The sequence below is a fragment of the Plectropomus leopardus genome, chromosome 17, assembly GCF_026936395.1.
Source record: "Plectropomus leopardus strain MGB_pleo_1.0 chromosome 17, ASM2693639v1, whole genome shotgun sequence".
Lineage (NCBI taxonomy): Eukaryota > Metazoa > Chordata > Actinopteri > Perciformes > Serranidae > Plectropomus > Plectropomus leopardus.
In genome coordinates this window covers 5,222,501-5,241,733 of record NC_142192.1, presented here as the reverse complement: position 1 = coordinate 5,241,733, position 19,233 = coordinate 5,222,501, and the positions used below count along the sequence as shown (strand labels likewise).

At 39.3% G+C, this 19,233-nt stretch overlaps 2 protein-coding genes across 4 annotated transcripts in view; one reads left to right on the top strand and one right to left on the bottom strand.

Annotated features, from left to right (window-relative positions):
• kcng2 (potassium voltage-gated channel, subfamily G, member 2) overlaps positions 1 to 7,168 on the top strand; it is a 56,394-nt gene extending 49,226 nt beyond the window's left edge. For both annotated transcript variants that reach the window (XM_042505924.2, XM_042505923.2), the window contains one exon: positions 3,269 to 7,168. In XM_042505924.2, coding sequence (XP_042361858.1) covers positions 3,269 to 4,096 — 828 coding nt within the window. In that variant the 3' untranslated portion in view covers positions 4,097 to 7,168. The remainder of the gene's footprint in view (positions 1 to 3,268) is intronic.
• Positions 7,169 to 9,936: 2,768 nt separating this feature from the next.
• slc66a2 (solute carrier family 66 member 2) overlaps positions 9,937 to 19,233 on the bottom strand; it is a 40,643-nt gene continuing 31,346 nt past the window's right edge. For both annotated transcript variants that reach the window (XM_042506688.2, XM_042506689.2), the window contains one exon: positions 9,937 to 14,769. In XM_042506688.2, coding sequence (XP_042362622.1) covers positions 14,559 to 14,769 — 211 coding nt within the window. In that variant the 3' untranslated portion in view covers positions 9,937 to 14,558. The remainder of the gene's footprint in view (positions 14,770 to 19,233) is intronic.

Sequence of the window (19,233 nt, the reverse complement as noted above, 5' to 3'; positions counted from 1 at the left end):
TCATGGTATCCAAGAAAAGTCTGAAAACATCCATATTATAGCATTTCAAAAAATTAAAAAACAACTGCTAACAACAATATATACTGCAGTATGTCAACAAATGTCATAGTATAGCATGATGAAAAAAATTGGCTGAAAACGACATAATATAGTATGTTGAAAAAAGTTCTTGAAAAGTCATTGTGTACTTAAAAAAATCAAATTATTCTTTTCAGAAAGTAAGCTTTCATTATAACTTTAACATGACATTAAATTTAAAGATGAAATTGAAATATTAGAGAAAGAGTAAATTATTAAAAGTAAAAGCAACAAGATGGCTGGAAGTATTAAGTGTTTTTGCATAAATCAATCTATGATCTAAGAAAGTGTTTCATAGTCAATATTTTCCCAAAAAACTGACCCTGGTCAATTTGTATATAATGTTGTGTCATTACATTTATGAAAAAATATATATTTTTTACAATAATGTTAATTTGTTATTTAAAAAAAAAAAAAAATTGACTAAAGCTGTCAGTTAAAACAAGTGGGGAAAAAGGATGAATAAAAATCAGAAAAAAAGACATCCAAAAATCTTACATATCGACCTAGTAAAGTCGTAAAGTCTATATCATTCTTTAGGATTTTTGGACGACATACTATACTATTTCGCTTTTTCTGATTTTTGGACAACATGACCTTCAAAAATCATTAAAAACGGCATAGTGTAGTAAGTAATGCTATACCGGGACTGTTTTGGACATAGTATATACGATTTTTTTCTGTTTTTAATTATTTCTTTAAATGTCATATTATGACATTTTTTCGACATGATATAACTTTGAGGAAGTGTCATTAAACAGCATCCCCTGAACCTGTACCTGAAAGTCACATTTGAGTAAAAGTACAAACATCTTTAAGGAAAATGACTTTGGTAAAAGTTAATGTCATGTATCAAAGTATTACTTGAGTAAAAGTCACAATGAATCGGATATTAAGTATGCCAAGTTATTTTTATGATATAAACTGTAATGAAGTATTGAAAGTAAACGAACAACTAAATGCTGTTATGATGTGAGGATTATTAAGTTAATTTCTTCATAACATACACCGTGTTCAAAACAGAGCGTACAAGACACTTGAGGAAAAATGGGCTGCTGGAAATAGCTTCATCTTGTCAGAGAGAGCCATGACACTGATCAACCAAAAACATCACCGCTTTTACTGTCCGTGGTAACGCGTTCAGTTCGACTTTACCACTGCAGCACTAAAGATCATTACACATAAAACGGTCGACAGATCTTCACCACTTTTCATCACGATGCCTACTTTTCCAAGTAAATATAGACGTTTATTGCTGCTGCTGCTGCTGCTGCTGTGTGAAAGCTTGCAGCTCGAGCTTTGTCGGTCAGACACTCACACGCTCTTTAATGGGTTTAGCAGGCTTCAGGTCTCTGGGGCAGAAACGATGCTATATGCAAACCTATGTGTATACTTTGAAAAATGCATGAGGCTCAATCTGAGAGAGTTTCTGTGAGGGCGGGCGGCTGGAATGACGTCTCCATGGAACAGAACTGTTGACTGAGCAAATGCTGAGGGAAATTATTTGCTTATGAATTCACGCTCGAAAACATTCACACCTGGACCTTTCTAACCACAGTGCGAGTAGTTTTCTCCCTACATTGGAAATTTCATAACTTGATTTTATTTTTAAAAAATCTAGGAAACAGATTGCCTTGAAAAGGTTAACAAAATATAACTGCTGTGTTTACTTTATATCTAATTAACTTATTTGTTTTTGTATTTATGTAATTTTTTTAAGTTGTTGTAACTTATAAAAAGACAAGTGAAATTGACTTAATCTTCCAAAGTTTTGGCAACTTCAGTAAACCAAGTTAACTGTGCTGGTCTGCTGGTTGCAAAGTCGTCAGTCATATTTGTATATTTTTATATATTATGTATTATCTTTCATTTCTTTTTAAAATACAGAAGAGCAAAGAGCAGCTAAGGAAGAAACGACCCGAAATTAACAAAACAATCACACAAAAAATAGTTTAAACACGTACAAGAAAACTACCTTAAAATTATCAAAAATAAATAAATAGATAGATAAATAAAAGAAAGTTAAAAAAACAACAACAAACAAATAAAAAAAATACCTGAAATAAGTGCTTAAAATGATATTTTTTGGTAATATAATTGAAAATATGTAAGTGTGTTAATTATAAATAGTCTTAGTTATAATAATTTTCCCTAGCGTTTTCTTTGTTTTCCTTGAACATTTTCCCTTTTTTTTATATTTATACATTTATATTCTTTATTTTTTATACAAATTTCTTGCAGTTTCTGTATCATTTCATACAAAGATGCTAATTGCTTTTTCCCCCATTGTTTCTGGAAGAATTTCAGCCAAGCCGCTTAAGTTTCAAAGGGTTGAAGTAAGATCAACCTGTTAGTAAAAAGACGTTGCATCGTAAAATCTGTCATCATAATATTTTAGCACCATCGCGAAGGTCTGCGACCAGAAACACAACAGAGGGCTGAGTCTAAAAAAAAGATTAAAGATGTTGTGGAAATACATATTTCACACTATTACACAACATTTCATGGGGGGAGGAGTCACATATTGTGCGCCATATATTCTCATACTGTAATTAATCTACACATAATTAACTGACACAAATAAAGCAAAGAATATTTGCTGTAATTAATAACACTTGAGTAAATAGGGGAAAAAATGAAAAGCACACTATATTTTTTCAGTCTCCTCCAGGGGTGACTTTGACTTAATTTCCAAGTAATCTCTTATAATTATATTTTGAAATATTTATGAACGCTATGCCAGCAGTCTTGGTAGAAAAAAAAAATCATTATCATTAAAAGAGGGAATATTTCAGCTGTGGTAAGAACCCGCAGTGTATCTGTGACTGACTCCGCAGACAGATCATCTCTTACGTAACACTGTCTGCAGCTTTCACCTTTTCAGGTTTGACGTGTGAGTCAGTGAGATTCGCTAAAAGAGATAATCAAAGCCTTTTTGTCTTACACTCCACTGGTCTTTCAGCACCTTCTCCTTTGTGTTTTTTCTCTTTCACCTGTCTGTGATGAGATCAAACGCATCAACGTCGAAGCCGAGAATCAAACAGCAGGTTTTGAGATAGATTCTTAATTACAGACTTCAAGCACATTTATGCGAAGCACTTTCTGGAGTTCACCTGGCCTGCTGAGGGGGGCTGTAATGTAACACAACGCCTAACGTCTGTCTTTATGTGCTTATTTTTTCTCTCTGCAGGGTGAGTGCTCCCAGAGGTGCTATAACATCTTTGTGCTGGAGACAGTGTGTGTCGCCTGGTTCTCCCTGGAGTTCCTGCTGCGCTTCATTCAGACGCAGAGCAAGTGCATGTTCCTGCGTACGCCTCTGAACGTCATCGACGTGGTCGCCATTCTCCCCTACTACATCACTCTCATTGTGGACTCTCTGTCAGTCGGAGGGAAACCTGCAGGCTCAGGGAACAACTACCTGGAGAAGGTGGGGCTGGTTCTCAGAGTCCTGCGAGCTCTACGGATCTTTTACGTCATGAGGCTTGCCCGCCACTCTTTGGGCTTGCAAACGCTCGGTCTGACGGTGAGGAGGTGTACACGGGAGTTTGGACTGTTGCTGCTGTTCCTCTGCGTTGCAATGGCTCTTTTCTCCCCGCTGGTGTTCCTTGCTGAGAGCGAGATGGGCGCCAAGCAGGAATTCACCAGCATCCCCGGGAGCTACTGGTGGGCCGTTATTTCCATGACCACGGTGGGCTACGGAGACATGGTGCCCAGGAGCATCCCCGGCCAGGTGGTGGCGCTCAGCAGCATCCTGAGTGGCATCCTCCTCATGGCCTTCCCCGTTACGTCCATCTTTCACACCTTCTCTCGCTCCTATGTGGAGCTGAAGGAGGAGCAGAGCCGCGCAATGAGGCAGAAGCCGGACTCGCAGGACAGCACCAAGTCGCAGAACAGCGAGGACTCCCAGGAGACGGACAGCTACCACGGCATCACGGAGGCCGCGGCCTCGTCCTTGCAGCGGAGGAAGTCCATGGCTGCTCACAGGGCTGCCGAGATTAGAGCGTCCCTGAAAACTTAGCCGTCTGTCTGTCTGTGTTCAAGCGGCAGTCTGGAGGGCCGTGACACTCGGCGCCGGGACTTCAAAGTTGACAAGCTGCAGGATTGTGAGCAGGAGGGAGATTTTCCTCTCTGGAGATTGAGGTCTCTGCTTTGATCGTGTGAGGCGCTTGTGCAGCAGAGTGTATCTGAGTTTCTCAAGTTTTACAGAGGAGCTGTAGAGGTCTTTTTTTTTTCACAAATATGACTTGGAAAAATGGGTAACAGTACAATATTCATGATTAAATGACTAGTTAAATGAGATAAATAAATAAAAGTGACTGACTGCGATTCAGACTTGAGACGACCAAAAGGGAAATCCAACACCGAAACATCATAGGTTGTTATTCAGACCTCAGACTAATAATTAATGTTATGCATTTGATTAACCTGGAACCAGACGAATCTGTGAGCTCATGTTTTATAAGCTGTGGTGGATGCGTCTGGTCCCCTTCAGACACACTTCCATATGACCTGGCCTCAGCTGGACTAATCACAAGGATTTATCTAATAGTAAGCATGTTTTAGATGATAACTTGTGGAGCTTGTGGGCTTTACACAAAATTCACAATAATGTCGAGCACCCTCTAGCCCATTTTCACCCTAGATGGTCAAATACCAATGTGTTGTCATACTCCTCATCTTGTGATTTGGATGCCAAAGGCAGCCTTTAGCGTCTTTGAGACACACTGGGCTTTAAACTACCTCCACTGTAAACTCATCTGCAGCAATACTTGATGCTGAGAACTGTATGTATAAAGAGTGAGAAAGTCTATGCAGGGAGAGGAGGCTGATGGGTCAAACAAACACAGGACTGTCACCCAGAACAAAGCAGTTTGTGTCGCGTGGTGTTACATTACATTACTGTAAAGTAACAAAAACAAATTTTTCTAGACCTAATCAAGTACTGTTGTTGCATAAACCTAACCACGACTGTGTCACAACGTAAACCCTGTGTTATTTTTTTGCTTTGCGTCACATAGAGACGCTAAAGGCTGCCCTGTGCATCGCTATGAGACGCAGAGGGACAGGGGAGCATTGGTATTTGACGACCTGGGAATAAGAATGGCTTACAGCCTTGCACTGGGGGACACTATAGTGAGCATATACCTAGCCTAGGAGACAAAGAGGAGCACTCTTGGGGCTTTTTCAAAGACGACCAATACAGCGGCAGCTGATTTGGAACTTTGTGTTAAAGTACCATTTTCAAATTCTGAAAAATGGTAACACTCGACACCAAACATATTGATATTACACTGTCACAGTTCATTTTTGTGTGCTGTATCTGTCAACTATGTCACATTATGTAGCTCATCTGATTTGTTTTAAATCTATTCAGCTGCATCCAGAAGCATTTTGGTCTGACTGTTGAAAATGTCCTTGGAAGCCAAATATGAAGTGAGAGGTTCCAGATAAGCTGTCAGGCTAGTCTTTCAGAGGATCACCTGAAATAAAGGTATTTGCTGAGATATGTAGCTTATTGTTAATGTCATCTCCATTATCTCTGTATTGTATTTGGCCACAAGCAAATTACGTATTGTACCTGGGTCTGTGCTATATAAGGTTAACACATGCTTATGATGATGTCAGCACATTCATTTCCAATGAAGCAAAGCTGTTTACTCTCCAGCATGATAACACAAAACTAATTCATCTGTCAGAAGGCTGCAGTCGGCAGGGACATTTTGTTTACTGGCAAATGACAAGAGGATTGGGGCCACATGCCTGTGTCTCCATTAGATAGCTTTGTCTGGTGCACATGCTGATGCTTTAAAAAAAAAAGTTTGCCATTTGGAGAAATGCACCTTTTCACTTTACTGAAAGTTTCAATAAAGTTAACTTTGGTTGTCACTTTGTTAAAAATGGCAACGTTGGTTGATATAGATAATAGCTAAGAACATATATATATATATGTCAATTGATCTGCTTCCTAGGGGGTATCACCTATGGACTGTGGTGACCTCCTGAACTTTTGTGTACCACAATTTCTACCCGCAATGTTTAGGGGAAAAAAACAAACAAATTATTGGCCATATTTCTGTAAAACTGGTAAGTAATCAAGGTCCATGGAGGATTAATTTGAAAGATTTTGCTGAAATTTAACATTGCAAAGTTTAACTTGTGCAGTTTGCTGCAATAAAAATGCATCTTGTTACACAGTCGTCTACTGACAGGTTTTATATTTGCCATTATAGTAAATTAACACCCCAAATTACTGCACACATTTTCTCACTTTTGGGCATTATCTGTGATTACTTAGCATACTAGCTAATTTCCCTGTTAAATGATTTTTTGAGGGGAGTTTTTCCTTAGACACTGTGAGGGTCCAAGGACAGTCCCCTTTGTGAAAATGGGCTTCATAAATGAAACTGATGATGAAACATGAAATATACACTGGTTTATGGTGTCTGTTGGAGAGAGGGAGATGTTGGTGCTAATCCTCTTGTCATATATTGGGGTAAAGTGACCACTAAATGAATCCACTTAAAGAAGCAAACACTAAGAATTGTAATTAGAGTTTAAATGTCTTCAAAGAGGCTTGCCTGACTTTGGCGAATCTTCAGACGGTGAAAACAACAGAATCTGAATGCTAAAAACAGTTTCACATAATTCATAATTGAAATAATTTTCAGTCTCACGCAATTTCCAAACACAGCACTTCATTTTCTTTGACTTGAGTGCCTTGTACTTTAAAGTGACACATTAAAAAACCATTTCCCAAAATTGTTGTCAAGTCGGAGCTCAGAGCAGCTACGTGCTCAAAGTGCAAATGAGGTTTCGCTATTTGCCATGCAGGATGTTTAACCTGCCAACTCTGAATCGCAGTCACCGGATTAACCGAATCATTAAAAAGCATGAAAATATTACACAGAAACTATTATATCCACAATATTTAGGTTTTAGGAAATGAAAATATTGCTTTGATGAGGAGTGAACGGTGTAACGAGACATTTGGACAGAAAGCTAAACTTAAATGGATTTGTGCTTTGAATCCATAGCCAGAAGAACAGCCTCTTTTTGAAAAAAAAATGTAATAAAGATTATAATGAACCCAGTCCCATGTGGAGAGGCTTTGATTTAACAATTCATTACTCACAAGGACGCTCTCAAATTTGCAGGCGAGTGTGTGCTGTACTTCTGCACTCAGAACATCCTGAATTGGTTTGTCTGTGGCTTGGTTAATGTTTTTTCTCCCACATCCGTTATTAATAATAAATGATTTCTGTTTCCAGGAGTGGTGTTGGCACAATGAGCTGTAAAATGGATAAATACTGACAGCGCCTCAATGAAGTGTTCAACAAAAGGAGCCTATTTAGAGGACTCTCCTGTTCACATTGTTAGCACTGCAAGGCCAAGCTGGAGCTCATGCTCCTTACGGGAAAAATAGCCCCTGAACTGAATTCACCCCATTTCATACTTTCCTCAAGGCTATTTTATAATGTTTTCAAAGCCACGTATCAATAACAAGCCACTGGGAGGAACTTTTGAAGGTATAGAGAGGAGACCGAGGGCGTAGAATATGGAAGGGATGGGAGGGACATGTCCCGATCAACATCCACGGATTACTCTATTGTCCCTAGCAATAATTTGATCTAAAAAACTTAAATATAACCACTGTTGTCTGTTAGGGTTTAGTCAATGGTCCACATAGGGCATCAAGGAAATATTATGACTTTATTCTCAATAGATTACCTGTTCATTAATCTGACAACTTTACTCTCAGTCCATTATATTTTTGTATTTTGAATTGTCACCTGCTGCCTGAATTGTGTTTTTCTTCACTTAAATAATAAAAAAAAAAACACCATTTAAAAAAAATGCCAGAATGCAAGAAATTACATGTTTGAGGCTCCAATTTTTCTGATGGAGGAACTCCAGATCCTGGCTTTGTATGTGTGTTCCCCTATATTGAAACTGAATCTGCACCCTTGACGAGACATTAGATTCCTGTTCCAAGGGGATTATTAGTAAAAATTGGTGCAGGGTGCCAACATTTTGACTGAGTTTGGATTGAGATATTATAATCACGTCAGATTTTACTGTAGTCAGGATGATCCTGAAAAGAAGAACATGGAAAATTTTAGCAAACATTAGACGGAAAAGCTTGAGGGTAACAGTAGCTACATTCTCACTCCGAACTCAATTATGTCTGCTTTGATAATGATTTTGGCATGAGAGCGTGATGCCAAACGCCATCTTTCGTATCTATAGCATCGAATGCGGCTTGGCGGCATGAGTTAAGAACGCGCATGGACAGAACTAGTGGCATTGTTACTATATGCTTGGAAACTGGCAGACTGCTGGACGGCACTGGCGCATCCACATGCAACATACATGGCGAGAACCAGCAGCATACACAGGAAATGCTGAAGGACAGCATAAGGTAATAACGCTGCCTGTAATGATGTATTATAGGCGCCTATAGGATGGGTGGGCAGGCAGGGAAGTGGATGCGTCCCAAAAACAACTGACTTTCATGTGGGATGTGAGCTTTTTCTGCTTTTGCGTAATCCTTACCATCATGTCAGTCCTTGTGGTGTGCTGTTGTGTTAACATTAAGGACTGTGCTGCATCGTCCCACCAGGTGCATTTGCTCACATCACGGTAAGGGCATTATGGTAATGGCATCCCGTAAACAGCTGATGCACCAGGGATACCTAAAACATCACAAGAGAGTTGGGATGAGAAGGTGTTGGAGTTTTAACAGATATTTCTGTTTCTACGTCTAATGTATGTTGAGGTGATTTTTCCCTTTGATTCTCAAAAACTAACAAAAACAACAACAAACAGCACAGCCAAACTTGTTATAGACAGCATTCAGCGTGCCAAACACATTTTTCCCCTCTGATCCTGAAAGTCCTTAAACTGAAACACGGGCTACTATTTTAAAAATACAAACAATGAGACAAGCACAACCACCAAGTGTCGCTTACATGGTCATTAAATCCATTGTTGATATAAAAATATTAATTAGTGCAGCTTAAAGTATACACACTCAAACCAATACACCAACAAAGCAGCTTCAGACAGTCACGCAAGGTAGCACTGAGTGTATATTAAGTTCTTACAATGTGATGTTAGAGAAATGCCTCAGCATGAATACTCACCAACGTTTGTACTGTAGTTTGATGCAGCAGCGCACATGTGAAGATGCTGCGTGAAGAGATTACACTGTTAATACATGCACAGCAAAAAAAAGTCAGCACCAGCCGTTTATCAAGCAGGGAAGCTCTTGCACACCCACTCAAATTCCTGAGGCACTGAGCACAATTCAGATTTTTTATCTCGATGCTTGTGTTTATGGCCTTGAGTTTAAATTAAAACATATCTGTCAGTGAGGGTGTATGTGGTAAACTGATATTAAGTTTTTGGTGCATCTTTTCATTATGTTACGATTTTAGCAGTTAAACAATTAAAACAAAACTGTCAAACCAATGCACAAATGTTATTCAAGCCTAATCTATGAGACAGACTGTTTTGGATGATAGCACATTGAAATATTTCAAAAAAGAACATTACAAATCTGGGTCTGCTTTTGTAAAACGCCATTTCAAATTCATCTTTTCCCCCCTTCTCAGCTGGCACATCTATTATCTGTGCACTGTCTCCTTCTGTACCAGTGGAGAGCTTGATGTGAAAGCCCAGCACATTACATTTTATGTGCTTATTATTTAAATGACACATACCCAAAGATGGATCACGGCTCGCTAGCTTATTTTTCCTTTGACAATTGATGTCTGCCAGAGCTGTGTCGCTGATGGGGGCAACGGTGAATATCTGCAAAACTGACACAAACAGCTCCAACAAAACATGACGCATGAATCTTTCCATGTCCTCTTTATTGGGATCCAATGCCACATTAGATTTTCAACGTTAGTGATTAACCAACTGAAACTTAGCACATCACTTTTCTTGTGCTGCTTTCAGACACCTGTCACAAGTATTTTAAACCTTTGAACCTTGAACGAATTAGTGTAATTTCTTTCAGAAACATGGTTGATAAGGCAATCAGCAACTTGGTAAGAAATGTTCAACAAATTGTGAAAAAAAAAAAGATTTAGAACATTATTTTTAATAAGCTAGAGAAAAATGGCCAGGGAGAAAAAGGAAAATAAACACCATTTTTAAGTATCATAATTGCATTTTTAAAGTTATGTTAAAGAATTATTATCATTTTGAGCACTTTTTTTTAGGTCATTTCCTTTTTCTAAAACTTTGTTTTATTTTAAACTATTTTTCTGGTAATTTTCTTTTACTTTTAATTAATTTCTTGCTAATTTGGGGGTCATTTCTTCATTTCTTCCTTCTTCCCATGTTTTTAAAAGAAATCAAGCCAATTTGTTCAGGTTTCAAAGGGTTAAAGGAGCCGTATGCGACATTTTGGACATTCATGATTTATAGCCTGAGCCAGGATTGTCTGCACTTGGTTCCCAATACTGAAGTAGCTGAGCTGGCAGCTACCAGCCGATGGTGCGAAGAAGGCGAACATTCCTAGCACTGTTGACTTGGGAGAGAAAGTATCCTAAACTGGAAACTTGCTATTTTGGGTGCATAAGTATGTCCACACTGAGATGTATGGGAAAATGCAGTGCACTTGGGATATTTTTATACTATAAATAAAAAAATGACAGTGACAGCAAGGAACTTACATGCTCTATCATGCTCGCAGACTGGCTACCAAAATAAAAAAAACAGAGAAGCTCAGGACGCCATTTCTCCACTATGTCTTTCCATAGCAAAAAGTAGTTTCCTGCTATATTAATGCACTGAATGTCGCATACAGAACCTGTTACAAGCCTGAATGTCATTGGATATTCAGATGAACAATTGGCAGTTTAAAAGAAAAATGAAACAAACTAAAATGTAAAATAGTAAAATAAAAATGGCATAAAAAACATACTGGTAATGATATTTTGGTACATTATGAATTAGGTGTAGGTTTCACAGTTAAGACAACGCACAACTTGGCTGTTTCTATGGGAAAATACCTTCATATTTTTAAGTGAATAAAATAAACGATACAAAAGTACAAAAAATAAACAGAAAAACTGATACATTGGATGAAACAAAGTGAAACTCTGAGGTCATGAACCTGTCAGGTATCTCACATGATCCATACAACACAGTCACCCTCACCACTGTCTGAATAACACAACAGGAATACACCATCTTGCACTTGCATTTGAAGATTTTTTTTTTTTTTTTAAATAAAGGATAACAAAATAAATATGGTGATGAAAAAGGTGTGAATGCAAACAAAAGTGCACATCCACAGCTAAGAAACCAAGGAGCCACTGTGTCTTTTTGTATATTTAAGAGTGTAGAACTAAATATTCCTAAAAAAAATTCCAGCCACGTCCCTCTGGAACAAAAGGGAAGTTTCCGTTTCTTGAGGCTTCGAAGAGGAGGACAGAATCAGGTCTGCTCTGGTACACAGTTCACTGACGGGCTGACAGTCCTGACACCTCCTGGTTTGGCATTTCTCTCCTCCCCAGAGAAAGATTACAAAACAACAACAGTAACAAACAAAATCCTCACTGTGTTATGTGGCTGCTTCTCCATCTGAACAGGAAATTAATTTCTTGTGACAAAATGGTAATGAGCCCAACCTGCCCAAAGCAGCCACATACAATGATGTGGAGTCATGAGGAGGGATATCAGGGGATGTTATTGGATCTGAGGTATGAATAATAAACTGGCCAGTCAGTCTTATGCACGGCCAACATGAAGGGAAGATATGATTTTGCTGAACATATTCAGAAATATCAGTCTCTAAAAAGTGATCCTTTCGCTGTAATTTCCATCTGCAAAAATAACCTCTGCACCCACCAAAATCACTTCTGAGATCATCTTTGTTGTTTCATTCTATTCCATGTAACTTTATGAAGTAGATTTATAAACTGACATAAAACAGTTTTTTTTGTTTTTAACCAAAAGTACACCTTCTCAACTAATGATGACTTGCTTCACTTTTCCCTGTCCAGAGCATATTCTCACCCACTTATATCAGTAACTTCATATGCAATTATGCCTTGACTTAAAGGAATACTTCACCTGCATAATGACAATTTGTAGACAAATTATTCACCACCTGTTGCCTTGAATTGTGGAAGAAAACATGTTTTTTTAACTTACATTCTTCTGGGATGAACACAGAAAGAACACAAAAAAGATGGGAAACTCTTGATGAATTGAAGTCATTGGGGTTCACGTTTGACAAAAGCAAAACTATATCAAAAGTCACATATCAGTATTGTCCACATCTCATTTATCCAGTTGTATGCTCACGACCTGCAAAATGCATGCATTTTTGCTAAAACATTACAATATGAAACAATAACGCTGACAAGTAGGGCGCCCTGAGTGTGCCTAAGCACGCGGTTTCAGAGGAGCTCTGCTTGAGCAGCAAAATTCAAACACATGTACGAGCCCACTCATGCTACTTCGTGAATGAGACTGTTTGTACTAATGTTTAAAGCCCAGATAGACCAAACATCAAGAAGACATCAAAGAAGTAGTGGCGACAAAAGTCGCCTGTGTCTCGGCCAAAAAGTTGCACATAAACACACTGATGGCCAAAGAGCATGTACGTTCTGCACCTACGTGAGAGGAAATAACTCTCCATATAAGCAGACTGCAACCGCATGTAACCCTACTTCAAACGGAAACGGAACGACCCATCGGACACTAGTTAGCCAGTTGGCACATCAACAACACAATTCAACATTGAAAAAACAAAGCATATTCACCATGTGCCATTGAATAATAACACAAACCACCAGGTGACGTTTCTGCTTAAGAAAATAATCTTACCTCATATATCGAGGTGATTTCTATCTCACTCCCCCTGGTGTTTAGCTCTTTGTATGCTTTCCTCACTTTCTCTTCTCTTACACTGAGCTGGGCTGAACAGTTATCTCAATCACAGCTGTGCTGAGTCTCCGACGCAGATACTATATGTTGAATTGGCTAAAAAAAAAAAGAAAAAAAAAAGCAGACGAGGTCAAGACTAGGTCAACAGATGCTCACCGATGGCCCAAAACTGACTTGAAGGACAAGCGTCGGCTTGGTATGTCAGGGCCTTTAAAAAGTAACGTTTTAGCAAAAATGCATCTGATTGAAAAGTACTGAGCGTACGAATGGATAAATGAGACTTAGATTTTTCTACATGAGCTGCGTGAGAGTCTGTCAACAAATGTTTTGTTAAAGTATTGCTGTTGTTAAAAGTGCATCCCAATGACTTCATTAAGAATAGTCGCCTATTTTGGATTCTCTGTTTACCATGGAAACGTGAGAGCAGCGTTTTCTTACTGACATACAAATGGTCATTTTGTGGGTGAAGTATTTCTTCTTCTTCGTCACTTTGAGTTAAGTCTAAATGCATCTTAAGAGTGGTGAGATCTGAGGATGAACTGACTCCTGTGGTGCTTTTGGAATTTGCGGAATGAAAATGATCAAAATTATAGACAAAAAAAATTATCAACAGCTTCAGTACAAAAATCTTGACATTGACCTTTCGACGTCCTACTGTACGCAGCCTGAACACTGATCATGATCTTTCATGTTTCCAACAACTAAACACCTTTTTTTACAAACCTGGATTTTTTCAAGACTCTGTTACCCACAAGGCCACTAATTTTTAAAAAAGCCAATGCAATCAATCTTCAAGCCTTTGGCATTTTTTCCTCTTTTGGTAAAGTCTGATTGCCTCGACTTTTCTTACAATTCCATTTCAGAGATCGAGTGTGCCACAGCACACGGCAACCGTCTGTCCAACAAGTGGTAGACTGACCAGCATTTCTCCACTGTGTTGGGGAAAAACAACTAAATAACAAAAGTCATTTTGTACATTCAGTTACATTGTCTATCAAGATTTTTTTTTTTTTTTTGATTCATACATTTCTATTGCTGGTATTGCAGCAAGCCGTGTTTGAATGAGTGTGTTTTAAGGCAGAGGGTCCATGCAACAATCATCGGCTAAAAGCGGACGACAAACGTTGGTCCTTACTTCCTCGAGCGCAGATCTCAGCGCCTACATCTGCGTTTGCTTACTGTATATATTCATGTATGCGCATACTAATCTCCACATGCACAAGTCAGTTCAAGGATATATTCTTTGAGGAGTCTGCATTCCTAAACACGAGCATACAGTCGCTTTGAGAAAGAGTCAGGAGGATAAATAAAAATGAAAAGGTTGAGTTTGTTTGTAACAAGTGTCCTTCGGGTATTGCTACAAACGTCAACACCTCCGAGTGTCTGTGTATGTCCATGCCTTATTTATGGGTGTGTATGTGTCTTTATGTATACTTGTGGATGAGGGTGAGCAGCCTGCATCATCTCAAGGTGCTTCGGCACTCATGTGTGTTTATACACGTCCACAGCACCTCTAGAAGTGCTTCCTCACCGCTGTGTTTGACATGTCCTTTGAGAGCTCTCACAGGCTTTCAGAGGGCTTTGGCACTGGTGGTGTGGGACACGGTGTGGGACACTGGTTTCTGTGGGTATCGACTGTAGTAGTAAACCTGGAACAGAATGGCAAAGTCCACGAAAACCTGCAGCAGGCCACATGTCCAGAACTGCACAGGAGCCTGGGTGAGCAGGAAGTAGCCTGTTTTAAAGGTGTCGCCGCTGGTCCACATCAGCACCATCTTGATACTGCAGGAAAGAGAAAGAGACGATAAATAAAGTAGGAATGCAATGTGATTAAAAGTCATTTTTAAAATGGAAACTTCTATGTCATTGAATGATTTTTTTTATTTCAAAATGTCCCCTTTAAAACAATTTAAACGTGTTTCAAACTGACACATTCAATTCATGTTAGGTTTCATGTCATATTGTCACTTTTTCACGCCAGGAGTGTTCTCATCCATTACTGCCCATTCAGCCAATCACCCTGCCTATCTTAAGCTAGCAAGCTCAACAACAGCTACCAAATTTAATCATCTTAATTATTCTGGATCCACGAAATTAATTCTCAATCCAACCAGAGTCTGCTGCTCTAAATAAGAGTGAAAATAAAGGGACTAATCTCTCCTTTAATTCATCTAAACAAGGATGCACATGTAGAGAGTGTAAAGTTGACGTCTTGCCGGGGCGCCATATTTTAAGAATCATGCTGTGCCTGCTCAGGTGGTCATGCAATTTGGAGACACTAGGCGAGTCAAATTTATTGATATAGTACATTTCATACCCAAAGGCAACTCAAAATGCTTTACAGATTAGTCAAGTAAAAGTACATTACTTTGGCATTGCTTTTGCTCATGCTAACAGGAGCAACAAGTAAAATTATGATAATGAGAAGAAATAACCTTTATTAGTAGAGCCTGTTTAAAAAAAAAAGAAAAGATTATTACATTAACTGTTAGCTCATTTATTTATCTACAGAATTTATTTATGTGATTCCATGCGTGTCTACTTGACAATAATATCTTCTTTTGTCACCAGAATGTAAATGCATCTTAAAAACATTTCCATCTGCTTTTTTTTTTGTTTTTTGCTCTGACAAAATTCAATTTGGTCACCCAGAGCACATGTTAATGACAGAAGGAAAAGGGAACAGAAAAATGCAATACCATTTCAGTCGAGAAGGGAATCGCAAATTTGCCACAATAACAACCACGGGAAATTGAAATAATGAATCTTATCAGGGCGCGGGCTTCTCATCAACTCTACATCCTGTGGCATGTTTCTAACCATAAGAGCTGTTCCAGTGCACACTGAGCTGGCTCTTCATGAGGTGCTCATGAAATGATACAGCGGATGAGAAACATTAAAATAAAAGCCCTTTTTTAAAAAAAGAAGCAAGCAGAGAAAAGGATCCATGTGATTTGTGGAGACAGAGAGCCTTTAAGCATAAGCTTTGTCCTCTCGCTGGCACTCAACTAATGAGATGGAGAAGGAAGTCTTAACAAGAAAAGAAGAAACAGGAAAAGAACCAAGCCCCAGGTTCCAAAAACACAACTTTATATAGTCTACATGTTATGCTCGCCAAAAATAGACAAAGACACAATGTACAGCTTCAAAAATGAGGGTACGTCGCCTCTAAAAGTCTTTACAGGCTCCATTAGCAGCATTGCTGGTTATGGGTGTTATCCACACCTGTTTATGACAGCATCAATACACCTATCCACGTCTGCAGAGCTCTGTTTTTTTTTATTCCTGAACTTTTTTTGTGCTTGAGGCAGGGATACGTGTAGGCAAGCTGGCAAAGAAAGGACTGAGTGAGCACTGTGTCTACAATGCACCTGTGTGCACACATTCAAACACACACACACACACACACACACAAGCGAGACTCTTCAGATGTGCTTCCTAAAGCAACCTGCCTTCAACAATACCAACATATGCTGAGACATTTGAAATCCTTTCACTCAAGCGTGTCGGTTCGGTCGGTCAGCACTATTTGAATAAGCTTTGCAGCAGGCTTTTTTTTTGTCACTGAGCCAAGGGCTGGTTTATTCCCAGTGGTATCTTACCATGCAACATAGTTTTTTTGTTAGTTTTTGTTTTTGGCCACATTTTGGGGTTTATTTCTTTCTTATTTCTTCTTCTTCCTACACCCAAATCCAATGCATACTGGTTAGCAGAGGTAATAAATAGTCAGCAGCATCTCTGTCAACATGTTTTCAGCCCAAGTTGTCACATTTTGCCACTCTATAGCGGACCTCCATGTCTACATATTACGTTTTAGGTATCATTCTGCGTCTGTTGTTTACGTTCTAAGATGGTGCTACTGTGATGTCAACAACAGCACATGGCAGGATGACGGTGCATGCGGTTATGTTGAGACAACACAAAAACATGGGAACCATCGCTGGAATGTCAACAAACGCACATGCTGGTGCAAATTGAGCCACCTTGCAGATCTGTAACGCTCAAAATAATGTCTCCACTGATTTACAGACATCTCTTTCACCATGTAAGTCAATGGGAAGAACTCTTTTGGGGGCCACAGGGCATCATGATGATGTAATTACACTGTTTTACACAATCCTCCACTGCACCCCCAGGAGGATTTTGACCCAGAGGGTGCAGCTAACCCTAACACTAACTGTTGGTTTGGTTGCATTTACAGTTAATGGTTAACTGCTTGAATGCTGTGATGCTAATTTTCGTGACACCAGCTACACCTATCGTTTGAAAATGTGGGGTTAAACTATGGTTACACTACCTAACTAACTTTGTCACTGTGGTAGCCATCAATGGATGATACCTACCTGTCACACAAAGCGGAAACACCCTTAATTATACATAAATTTATGTTTTAATATATTGGAAACAGTTTAATAAAGTAATAAAATCCCTTATGGTTTAATTATGAACAATTCACCTATAGAGACCAAAACGAGCAAAACAAGCTGTAAACATGTTTATTTCTGCATAAGTTGGTAATTTAAGCATGGTGGTCTGTTAGAATGGCTTCATTTTTGGAGCCAGCCTCAAGTGGCCATTCGAGGAACTGCAATTTTTGGCACTTTCATTTTTTAGCCCTGAAGGTTGCCTTTTGGGTAAAGGTAGAAAAAGAGAGAAAAAAGGAGGGTGCTGGGCTGGAATGACTGGGAGCAAATCCCTGCAGTCTGGATCTAAAATCATATGGAAAGCCTTTTCAGTAGAGTGGGGGCTGGCTATAGAAGGGGAGTAATGCTCATACTTTTGCACTGAGATATTAGAAATCACATATAGGCGCAATTGTTTTGTAATGTAAGTGACCTAACCCTTTAAGAACAAGTTTACAAGCAGTTTACAGATGAATGAAAAAGTTATAAAAGAACCCATCTAGTCTGTTTCATGCCCTTTTTTAGCAGCTGTGTCCTCAACAATTGACCAGAGGCTCATGTTCATGCCATATTTCACCACATCATGATGTGTATTCAATTGAATATTCCACTGATGTAACAAAGATCAATCACAGCTTTAATCTAATAAGAGCATCATAACCATTAATCCATGGCGGGGTCAAGTATTGTGGGTAAATTCATAACTGAATTTTGTCACGTGTCCCGATCTCTGAGGATCCTCTGATGGAACAAACAGAAATAAACGCGTGACGGAGCAAAGCTTTGACTCCTGCAGGTGAAACAGGTTGTCTGATGATAAAGAAAACAGGATGAGGGTTTGTGTTAGCAGATCCCCTCCATTGCTGTAAGCCTCTTAACAGATGTAAAGGATGGATGAGAGGTAATCTAGTGTCTTTCCCGCCAGCAGAGCTGCGTGTAACCCAAACTGTCTGTCTCTCAGCCTCGCCGGGCCAAAGCTTTGCATCCAAATCTCCTCTTGCATTATTCATGCCTCCAGCTTCACCTTAGCCCTTATCTTCTGTAGGGCCAATTTGTGCAAACCTGGCTATTTCTCTCATTCTCGTTTCTTACTTTAAACCAGCTCCTTTTCCTGCAGCATCTCCGAATGTCCCTTCCAGCTTCCATTTTTACATACTTTTTTTCTTTTTTCGTGAGCCCACTCTCTACTGCACTTCTCTCTTCCTCCCAGTCCATTCATCTTCCCACTACCTCCTTCGCCTCTCTATACGTGTTTGCATTTGCCTCCCCCTGCCTACCGTCCTGGCACTCTTCTTTCTCAGTAAGGAGCTTGTTAGCTCTGTGGAAAGAGACGCTCCTTCCATACTCTTCTCTTCCTCTCCTTAACCCCCCCCCCCCACCCCCCGTTCTTCAGCAGCTGCTGTCTGAGTTGTGACAATGTGTATCTGCAGGTAATGATGAGAGAGGCAGGATTCATGCTTGATCAATCCCTTCGCCGCTTCCCTAATAAGAGGTAACGTGGGGAGGGCCGGAGAACAGGGCGCAAACATGTCTGGCTACTTATTTGTCACCAGACATAAATAGAAGGAGGATAAGAGAAAGCATGCTGAGCACTGGGCTGATGTGACGGCGGTGGAGCAGGAGAATAATGGCTCTGCACCGGAGCAGACAGTTTGTACAGCAGGCTGCAGATGCATTATATAGCAACGCTTTGTTTGTACTTCTTTGATTACAGAAAGACAAACTGAAGGTTAAAGCTAAGGCTGTTTTATTTTTAGGCTATTTTTAAAAGCAGATGTATGACTTGGCAACAAACTACAGGTGTTTTGGAACTGTTTCAGGGTAAAATACATGACTTTAACAA